This window comes from Triplophysa rosa, linkage group LG7 (assembly GCF_024868665.1).
Source record: "Triplophysa rosa linkage group LG7, Trosa_1v2, whole genome shotgun sequence".
Classification (NCBI taxonomy): Eukaryota; Metazoa; Chordata; class Actinopteri; order Cypriniformes; family Nemacheilidae; genus Triplophysa; species Triplophysa rosa.
Window position 1 is genome coordinate 27,451,220 of NC_079896.1, and position 10,338 is coordinate 27,461,557.

Sequence of the window (10,338 nt, forward strand, 5' to 3'; positions counted from 1 at the left end):
TGAGATCCACATATTTATGTTTTGTTTATTAGTCTCTTGTCTTGCCAAATTACCGCGAAACAACATTTTTATGGAGAAAGCCTGTACTCAAACCCTAACATATTATCTCTAAAATGAATGACAACAATGGCGTAGAAGCACCTAACGTTAACCCAGGCTGTAAACCTAAACTTCAAACGAACTGTAAAGTTTCACTCAAATCTGATTGGTTGATTAAAATGATGAAAAAAACACATCTCGCTGGGCAAAACCAATAAAACCTGACACAATTGTCTTAGGACTGAAGACTATACCGGACATTTATTACAAAATAACAATTGTTATTGTTTTTTCTCTGTATTTAAAATGAATGGTCCAGTAGTTTATCGTGGGTTATTATCACACTGTGTGTGCGCGCGACTGTGCGTGTGCTCTTGTGAGGTATGTCTGTGTGTGTCCTCCGGGTCTGCAGGGGTCGCTGCCTGGTGTTTGTCCAGCTCGCGGAAAACAGGAAGAAGTTCCGGTGAATATCAGATTTCCGCTGGTTCTGGTTCTCCGATGAATTTGGTTAATAATCCGAACAGATGGATGTGTAGAATGGATCTGGTGAGTGTTCAGCGCTTGTAACGCTTCACTCAACCCGATTAACGGAGAAAACGGGCTGTTTAACGGCTGCTTATGTTCAGCGCTCGCACGCGTTTGCCCGACTGGATTGTATTGAATGATGTTATAAACATTTATTTCATCTCTGGAGATCCACAGTTTTAATGTAAAGATAATGTACAGATGTTTGTTGTGCGATATTGTCTGACGCGGCCCGCGGCCTTTGTCGTCTTCTCACTCTGTTTTAGGATTTCGGGAACAAACTGCCCCAGGCTCTGTCATCAAACACTAAAGTGCCCCAGGCTCTGTCGTCAAACCCTAAACTGCCCCAGACTCTCTCTAGCGCAAAATTTCTTCCCACAGGCCCGTTTCAGCACTACGGCCGCCCGGTCGGAGTGAAAGTGAAGGAGGAAGACGAAAGCGTGGAGGATTTCTTTCACTTCGGTTAGTATCTTCACACTTTCATGATTTCGTTAACATATATACACTCAACTTTTTCTTTTATAGACGGCGACTTAAAAATGAACGATGTTACTAGAGCTTTCATACGGATTTGGGAAAAGTACGAGTGCGAGTAAATGACGATGATGCAGTTGACATATCGTTCATGTTCGATTACGTCACTCTTATTTGTAACGTGTGTGTGTGTTTTACAAAGCAAAAAGCCTCTAGGATGATTCTATAACAGCTAAGCAGTATAGTAGTTCCTCACGGCACAACCAATCAGAATCAAGGACAAGAACTAGCCGGTTTATAAGTATTAGTTAAACACAAATCAACACAAATATGTCTTTCCAACTTGTTGGAACTTGTTGTTGTGGCTGCCTATAGAAATATTGTGAAAGTGAATGAAATCTCTTGACTTTGACATGTTACATACAGTAATTTAAAGCAAAGGTAACACTAGCCAGGCTTCCATTACCCTTCAAAATGCGCAAACTGAAAATACGCCGAATGGAAACAAGTCAATTTCGCAAAAACTCCCATGTATCGCAAAAAAGTTCTCACGCTCGTATGAGGTGTTTTTTCGGGCAATACAATAAAGGTATATTTCGCAAAACCGCAATGGAAACATTTTGTCGTATTTACAAGTCACGTGGCGTATAAAAGTCGCATGACCATTCGGGGTATGTTTGGGCAGACCATTTGGAAAGATAGGATGTAAGGAATTCACATGAAGTAATATCTTATATGATGGCTCAAATGCAGGAAAACGAGCGAGTGCAGTATGGAGATTTATTAGGAACAGTGAGGTCATGAACATATATCAGGAATTATAGACATTTCTCTTCACTCTTCCATCACAGTAGGTGGCAGTGTGGCACTAAAGTTTGTTTGCAACCTGCCAGAAAACGTACAAAGAAGAAGTGCGGCCTGAATGACTTCACGCGAGAAGAATCAAAATACACTTTAATCGCATTACATCATTTAATGGAAACGCAGGCATTCGGCGATGTTGTTTTAATCGACATTTAGAAAACATCACTTATATTTTGCGCAAATCCGTAATGGAAACCTGGCTACATGCAGCTTCTGCCAATCACGTTAATCTTGAGTACCTATACAGTAGTATTACGTACTTAATATCTCAGAAGAGTCTTTAGTTTTATCACATTTATAAAAGACAGATATACAGCTGTGCGTTTATTTCCGAATACAGTCGAGCTCCGGGAGGCTTGCAGTGGGAACTAAAACACGAGCACACAATACATCATTGCATTATCCCCGCATAACTGTTGATTCATTTCACGTTAGTATTGTTTAAATGATGCACGCATGCACCTATTGCCAACAAAACAGACATTTAATGGAGTTTCACTTACCGCGTGCATTTCATGACCGGCATCTTTTAGCACTGGGACCTCTACATCTATCAGTTTCAAACAAATCTGAAAATCCAGCAGTGTATCCACAGTTTATATAACATTCATAACTGAAATGCCATGACCAAACAAACACACATGCACCGCTGAACTTCTGTAACTCCAACAAGGCACATTGATGGGCGTGCTTTTTAACTCGCTCTCATTCTGGTTGATGTGTGCACGTGTGCCTCTTTCCGAAAGTTGAGGGAGTGTATTTTGCATAGAAATGCTACGTTATACGTCTAACTTGTTTTTTGACACTTTGCCCATGTTAAACATGAGAATCCATCACGTTTAACAGTGTAAAGACGTCAGAATGACCCTTTAATTTCTCTCGTTCCCAGCTCAGCATCTTCAGCAGCAGACCGGAGAGTGCCTGACAGCCTGCTGCGGTGGAGTGAATCCTAAAATCACCAATCCGCCCAAACCGAACAGCCGGCCCTCCGCGGACCGACCGTACCACTGCCAGGAGTGCGACAAATACTTCCGAATCAACGATATCAAGAGACATCAGAGAATACACAGCGGTGAGAGGCCGTTCCCTTGCTTTCAGTGCGGTAAGAATTTCCCCACGTCAGGGGACCTGAAACGGCACGAGAGAATTCACACGGGAGAGCGTCCGTACCACTGTCTGCAGTGCGGCAAGAATTTCTCCGATTCGGGCCACCTGAAACAGCACGAGAGGATGCACACGGGCGAGAGGCCTTACCAGTGTTCCCAGTGCGCCAAGCGCTTCTACAGGTCTGGAGACCTCAAACGGCACCTGAGAATCCACAGCGGTGAGCGGCCGTACAAATGCCTTCAGTGCGGAAAAACCTTCTCGGATTCAGGACATTTGAGGGGCCACCAGCGCATTCACACGGGAGAGAGACCTCACCGTTGCACCCTGTGTGAGAAAAGTTTCTTTCGATCCGGCGACCTGAAGAGGCATTACAGAACCCACACGGGCGAGAGACCCTACCAGTGCTTCCAGTGCGGTAAGAGCTTCTCTGAGTCCGGACACCTGAAAGAACACCGGAGAATCCACACGGGGGAAAAGCCATACCAATGCAACCAGTGTGACAAGAGCTTCTCCAGGCTGGAGCGTCTGAAGGGTCACCAGAGCATCCACACGGGCGAGAGGCCGTTCCACTGCGCGCAGTGCGGCAAGAATTTCTTCCGGTCGGGGGAACTGAAGCGCCATCAGCGGATTCATAACGGGGAAAGAGCGTGAATGGGCAGCCCGCCTCTGATGACGCCGATGGGACGTCTTCTCGCCCTTCTGATTCTATGCTGTCGCTTGATGTTTGTCCAGAACATCTTCATTGAAAGGGTCTGTGGGTGCATGTGTGTCGATGGAAGAGTGACTGTTTCTGATGTGAATCTTTACTGTAGTGGACACTTACTCTACAACTCAAACTCTAGAGGACGCGCTGACGTTTCCTTTTTTCCCCAAGTCTGATGATGTGATTGCTCAGTAGATATCAGGATCTGTCAATGTAAAACATTGTTATAAACTCTTGCACCACTGACATGTGTAGCTGTAGTCCGTTATGAAGTACTACCTCCAAAGTGTCTGTCCTGTTCTCAACCTACCCACATGTGCTCAGCGTGGCGGTCATCGCTTGGCTTGTAATTCACAAACTCTGTATGTTGTAGAAACATCAAGTGTCCATTGACTCTTTAGGACCACCGTATATTCTAAATATGACTGTGTATGCTTACATTCCCTGGTATTCATTTACTTTCGTTTTATAAGCCTGAATGATGTTTCTGTTGTTGCACAGCACAGAAGCTGGTGACGTGAGATGATGATGGATTTCAGAATTAATGCAAACACATCATCCTGTGGTTTGTATCAGTCATTCAACAGTGACTGTTTCACAGATAATACGTGGAACGCTATTATTGTTTGTCAAAATATCGTCAGAACTGTCATGAAAACACACAGTATGGATGTTCTTTAAGAAACAGAACAACTCTTCTGGTGAGTTTTTTAGCATCAGGTGAATTATGTGTTAATCTGAGACTTTAAACATGAATTAGATTTAGTGTTCACCTTCAACCTCTGTCTTTACACGTGTATCGAATCATCCTGCCTCTTATTTTCCTTCATATATATATATATATATATATGTATATGTATTGTTATTTAACCATTTGAAGTGTGTTTAGCGTAGAAAGTTTTTACAGTGATTTAACATCATGGTCATGAATGTTTATTCAATTCATCGTCCCATAATAAACACAAAACACAATAAACCTCTATTTATTGTTCACTTTATTTATAAATGTATTTTGTTCTCATGTATATGGGCCAAATGTAACGAGTAAATGAGTGTTTGAGTTTAATGTCATTAATAACACGATTAAAGATGATTCACTATTTGTGGTTAGCGAGTTTTCACACACCAAACAACGGCTATATTTCCTCATTATTGTCCAAAGTACTCGTCTACTTGAGCAACGGCGAGATATTGACATGCGATGGAAAACACGGTTCACACTCAAATGTTTAAGACGGTGTTTTGGGTAATAAATCAACGTGAACCCTTTCCGTCAGCGTGAACAATCAGCTTTACGACATCCGCGTTCGCTTTACGCCACCGGTCACACGGTAGAATCGTTTCCAGGGAGACGCCTGGAGGCGGCTCGAGACGGTGAGTTTAATTCATTTATAATCTTTCAGTAAACCCCAGATTTTATTCGTCACGCGCGATGTGCGTCTTATAACGTTTGTGCGACAGAAAACAGAGACCGATGACGACTCGCTCGTGTTTGTTACCACAGAATTCAAAACAATCGCGTTTATAAGAGTCTCGTGCAAGTCATTAGCTGTAATTGGTGGCTGCTCGTGTTTGTTTGTGTTCCTTTAAATCGCCTTATCCACGTTTTCAGCCGCTTCACTTACGTTTTTAACTGTGGAAGTGAAAACAAACGGATCCGATGTTCGTTTATAACACACACACACAGATCAGAGGTTAGTTTAACACGCACATCCACACACATTGTTTGAGGTCAGGTGTGTTTATTCTTCTGCAAGTGGTGATGTCAGACAGGCAGGATGTTCAGCAGGTGTTGCTGTGTTTTTGGGAGCACTTGACTGTATTAACACTTGACTGTCTCTTTTGCATTAAAAATGATAAGTAATTTAAGAGATTAGCAGGTTTACATCTCACAGGCGTGTTTTGTTTCTCACTGATGTGTTAGATGATCCATAAGGTGACGGAAGTTTTTACATCCAGATTTGTTGCCATGATGTTCACTGGTATGTGTGTGTGTTGTTTCTGCAGATAGATTTCATGGCGGTTCATAAGCCGATCCTGGAGCTGAAGGATGTTCCTCCTCCTCTTCACAGCACTGCCCCACCACAGCCCCTCCCATTTCCCCACCCAAGTCTCCGCCCTTTGCAAGATCCGCAGCCAGGCAGCCTCACAGTAAGCGTGTGTTCCCGCTGTGAAGCCACCGTCCATCAGCAGCAGGACTCCAGCAGTGGCACGGGTGGAGGGTTTCCTCTCTATCTCTCTCACTCACAAACAGACACTCACGCCGCCCCTCACCCCTCGTCTCTTGCCCCACCGCGGGGCACTGGTACGCCGCTGCAGACGCCCGGGAGCTTCGAGCAGCCCTCTGCGGTGCCCTGCTGCCACGTGCACTGCTGCACTGCGGCTCTGAGACCACTGCACGTCTGTCCTTCCCTGTCTAAAGTCCCGGGCGTCTGTCGCTGTTGCCGAGACCCCAGAGCGCAGCAGCACCCGTTTTCACTCGCTGACCCACCCACACACCACACGTTCCACGCCGGTGCCGAATGCGCTCCCCTGTGTATGAAGGGTGCTCAGGGTTTTCACGACTGCTGGAGAAAGGTTGGTGGAGCACGGACGGTCACGTTCTCTCGTAATCCTGCGAGCACACGTTAAGCTGGAAGAGATGCCAGAATGTGGTAAAACGCTTTGATGTCTCTAGTGAAGTTTCAGAGTCTAATCTAACACATCTCTGCTGCTTTTAGAATTTCAATGTCGAGTCTGAGAAGGTTTGGCCGAACATTCCCCTGCCCGTTCCTATGCCAATGTGTAACGGATGTGGGGTGGCAGGAACGTCCGAGGGCCTGCTGGGTGCCCACCTCAACAAACCCACCCAGAAATATGGTCAGTGACACACACACCATCAACACAACACGCTTCTGTCACACAAGGCACTCACCTTGTCTTTACGTGAACCTGTAGGTGCCCCAGAGAGCTGCGGTCAGGACTTGCTGCCCCCGGTTGGAGTTTTCTGGGACATCGAGAACTGCGCGGTACCCAGCGGACGGTCTGCGGCGACTGTGGTGCAGAGACTCCGGGAGCGTTTCTTTCACGGGCATCGCGAGGCCGAGTTCATCTGTGTGTGTGACATCAACAAAGAGAACAAAGCCGTCATCCAGGAGCTGAACAACTGCCAGGTAAACAACCGCCTGATATTTCTCAATCACTATTGTTTATTCTGCTGTGTTTGTAACCTTTCGGTGGTTCATTTTTTCCCTTGAGGTGACAGTCGCCCACATTAATGCTACGGCCAAAAACGCAGCGGATGACAAACTGCGGCAGAGTCTGCGGCGGTTTGCCGAGACGCACGCGGCACCCGCCTCCGTCATCGTTGTCTCTTGTACGTATTCTAAGTGTTGTAACATCATGTCCATGTACAGTAGGAGCATTAGCTTAAACCCACACTTATAAACCTTATACGTAGAAGTGAGTGACCACCAATCGCTATGAAACACCACAGGAGCTCCCAATGAGAAGCGTGTGTGTGCTTTTGTGTGCAGCTGATGTGAACTTTGCCAGCGAGCTGAGTGACCTGCGGCATCGGCATGGCTTCCAGGTGATTCTGGTTCACAAGAGTCAGGCCTCGTCCGCTCTGCTGCAGCACGCCCACCTGTGCGTTCTCTTCGAGGAGTTTGTGTCGGACCTTCCGCCCGGCATGGTGGTGAAATCTCAGGTCAGCCCAGGGTTTGTTATTTATTCTTAAGCACGTTTGTTGGGTTCCTTTGAACACCAAGAGCTTCTTTGTAATGACTTCTCCTGTGAAAAGCCGCGGCAGCTACTTCGGCATCAGGCAGCCTCTCCGTTTGAACTGCGGCGACACCATCGTCATCATTAGAAATCCCAGAGTGCTGTTTGTGTCTCTGCTCCTCAGCCCAGTTTCAGCCTTCTGTTTGTGCATCACCTCCCCACTCATCGTGACGCCAAAGCCGTCGCCAACCGCCTGCAGCGGCTGTCCAATAACTGCGGCGGAAAAGTGCTGGGTGTGTCCGGCAGCTGCGCTGTGCTGCGGTTCGCCAGCGCCGACGCTGCCGAGCGCGCCCGCAAGCGCATGGACAACGAAGACGTCCTAGGCCACCGCATCACGGTGTCATTCTCCCCTGGCGGGCCCGGGGAGGAGGAGGTGCGCCAGCCTCCCACCTCGTCCTCCTCTTCAGTCTTCCTACCCGTGGAGAAGCCGCGGTCGCCCCGTCGGCACCGCCGGGCGGCACGGCAGGGGGACCGTGTCCCGGACCGCCTGTGTAGCACCGGGAAAGCAGGCCACGCCTCCTCGTGCAGCCCTGCGATGAAACCCCTCCCCCAGGTCAGCTGTGTACCTGCCTCTGCCCGCCTCCTCCCCATCATCCTCCAATTGCACGCTTCATATTCTCACGCTGTTCTCATGTAGCGCTGTGTGCTGCTGGCTTGTGCTGCTCGTGACGCTAGCTGCTGTTTGTAACGACTGGCATGCGCTTGGAGGTGACTCTTCTGAGCATCTTCCTCCTCTGTCTTCATCTGTCCCCCATCATACCCCTCTCTGCTTCATAAGTGTCGGCGGGAATCGGCCGTCAGCCGTGGGGACGTGCCCAGCAGTGTCTCGTGACGTTAGCATTTTTGTTTGTTTGTTTGCAGGCGATGTGTGGTGTGGTCCGACCTGCGTCTGCCTCGCCTCAGAGTCACGGCCTTCCGTCTGCGCCCGGCAAACCCTCGGACCTGCTTCAGCGCTCCTGGAGGTACGGGATGGATTTGGGAAATGTGTCAGATGTTCATGACGTGAAGTGTCATTTGGTTTCATCACCGTTTCATACCTGTCTTATTTATACGTTCCTGTAGCTCAGCTGTTAGAGCGTTGTGCTAGTAACACAGAGGTCGTGGGTTTGATTCCCAGGGAACACCCGATGATAAAAATGTAATGCACTGTAAGCAAATGAGTAAATGTTAAACCTCTTTTAAGATTGTATCCACCATTCACTGGAAGCCCTTTCAAGGATTGAACCAAACATATTTCGCTGTTTGATAGATCATTTTTGAAAATTATTGTTACACTTGGACTGCACTGTTTCTGAAGTCTTTTCTTTGTGTGTGTGTGTATGTTTAAGGCGAGATTCTCCCGGCCCAACGTTTCAGGTCAGCACTCCTTCAGCGTTCAGTAAACTCAGTTTGCACTGTAGCTTCAGTCCAGCGCTTCTCTCTCAGAGCTCGTGGTCATCTCGGTGAGATCATGGCACAATAATTCAAGCGCTTCATTGTCTCTCTCTCTTTCTGTCACTGGTATCTGATTTAATTCTCCCTTCGTCTCTGCAGGAGTGTTTCCCCGTGCCTGTCCAATCGCTCGTCTCCGCTCAGCGTGCCATCGTCTAGCAGCTGCGGCGAGGGTCCGTCTGAGCCGTTCTCTGATGGGGCTGATGTGCAGGTCACGAACCTGGACTACAGAATGTCTCGCAAAGACCTGCAGCACATACTGCGAGATGCCTTCGCTAAACATGGCAGAGTAAGTGGACTCTCGTGTGAACACCAGCTGGTCAAATAAACACCTGTGTAATGATGTGTGTGTGTGTGAGCAGGTGAAGAGCGTGGATCTCAGTCCACACACGGACTATCAGCTGAAGGCGTGTGTACACATGAGCTCGCTGCAGCAGGCCATCGGCGCCGTCAGTCTGCTTCATCGCTACAAAATCGGCAGCAAGAGGATTCATGTGTCGCTCGTCACCGGAGCCAATAACAAACCGCTCACCTGCCTGAGGTACCGCATCTGTGCTGCCGTCCAATACTACCCAACCAATCTACTTCCTGTGTGTGAGATTGTTTTTGTGTTAGCTCGCAGATCGCCAGTGTCCTGCAGGACGCACCTGCCAAGTGCCTCCCGCTCTACAAACTCACGGAGACCTTCGAGAGAAAGTGAGACTTTAACACACACACGTTTGCGCAGCTATCTTTATGAGGACATACATTGACACAATGCAATCTCTAGCCCGTTACCCTACCCATCAGAACTACATGCCTAACCCTAACCCTGACCCTAAACACAACTATAACCTAAACCCTAAAACCAAGTCTTCACCCTCAAACAGCCCTTTAAAGGGGTCTCTAGAAGTGAGGACCGGCCAAAATGTCCAGACTTTACTCTCCTTGTCCTCACACCGCTGGTCTACAACTCAAACCGGTCCTCACAAATATAGATGTACAAGTACACACACACGTTTACCTTCTCTATCTAAATCACAGAAAACTATAGATGGTTTCATCAGACACGCATGCCTCGCCTAAAGTTCCCGTGTGTGTTTGGTTATAATGTAACAATTTATTTGATAGTTTATTACTATTCATTTATATGAATCGTTTAATTCAATTAAATTCAAATTTATTTATATAGCGCTTTTCACAATGTGCATTGTTCTAAAGCAGGTTTACAGGAGAAAATAAGAAAATCTGAAAAACACAAAAAAGGTCAAACACAGCACATCTCATGGTGTTTATAGAACAATCAAGATCATTCTAGTAAATAATATCTAATAAATGCAGTCTCCCGGTGGTTGATTTAGCATATTTTGCATTAAGTGAATGCTTGGCTGAAGAGATGTGTCTTTAATCTAGATTTAAATTGGGAGAGTGTGTCTGACCCTGGAATAGTATCG

At 47.0% G+C, this 10,338-nt stretch overlaps 2 protein-coding genes across 3 annotated transcripts in view; both read left to right on the top strand.

The window, feature by feature from the left end:
- LOC130556409 (zinc finger protein 239) overlaps nt 1-4,708 on the top strand; it is a 28,101-nt gene extending 23,393 nt beyond the window's left edge. The window contains exons 2-4 of the mRNA XM_057337387.1: nt 452-585; nt 831-1,026; nt 2,792-4,708. Of these exons, the coding sequence (XP_057193370.1) occupies nt 538-585; nt 831-1,026; nt 2,792-3,660 (1,113 nt within the window). The 5' untranslated portion in view covers nt 452-537 and the 3' untranslated portion in view covers nt 3,661-4,708. The remainder of the gene's footprint in view (nt 1-451; nt 586-830; nt 1,027-2,791) is intronic.
- Nucleotides 4,709-5,028: 320 nt separating this feature from the next.
- Nucleotides 5,029-10,338, top strand: part of LOC130556785 (meiosis regulator and mRNA stability factor 1) — a 14,920-nt gene continuing 9,610 nt past the window's right edge. For both annotated transcript variants that reach the window (XM_057338077.1, XM_057338078.1), the window contains exons 1-12: nt 5,029-5,086; nt 5,720-6,289; nt 6,433-6,571; nt 6,650-6,864; nt 6,950-7,067; nt 7,228-7,400; nt 7,599-8,027; nt 8,336-8,436; nt 8,803-8,916; nt 9,008-9,194; nt 9,268-9,446; nt 9,521-9,601. In XM_057338077.1, the coding sequence (XP_057194060.1) occupies nt 5,729-6,289; nt 6,433-6,571; nt 6,650-6,864; nt 6,950-7,067; nt 7,228-7,400; nt 7,599-8,027; nt 8,336-8,436; nt 8,803-8,916; nt 9,008-9,194; nt 9,268-9,446; nt 9,521-9,601 (2,297 nt within the window). In that variant the 5' untranslated portion in view covers nt 5,029-5,086; nt 5,720-5,728. The remainder of the gene's footprint in view (nt 5,087-5,719; nt 6,290-6,432; nt 6,572-6,649; nt 6,865-6,949; nt 7,068-7,227; nt 7,401-7,598; nt 8,028-8,335; nt 8,437-8,802; nt 8,917-9,007; nt 9,195-9,267; nt 9,447-9,520; nt 9,602-10,338) is intronic.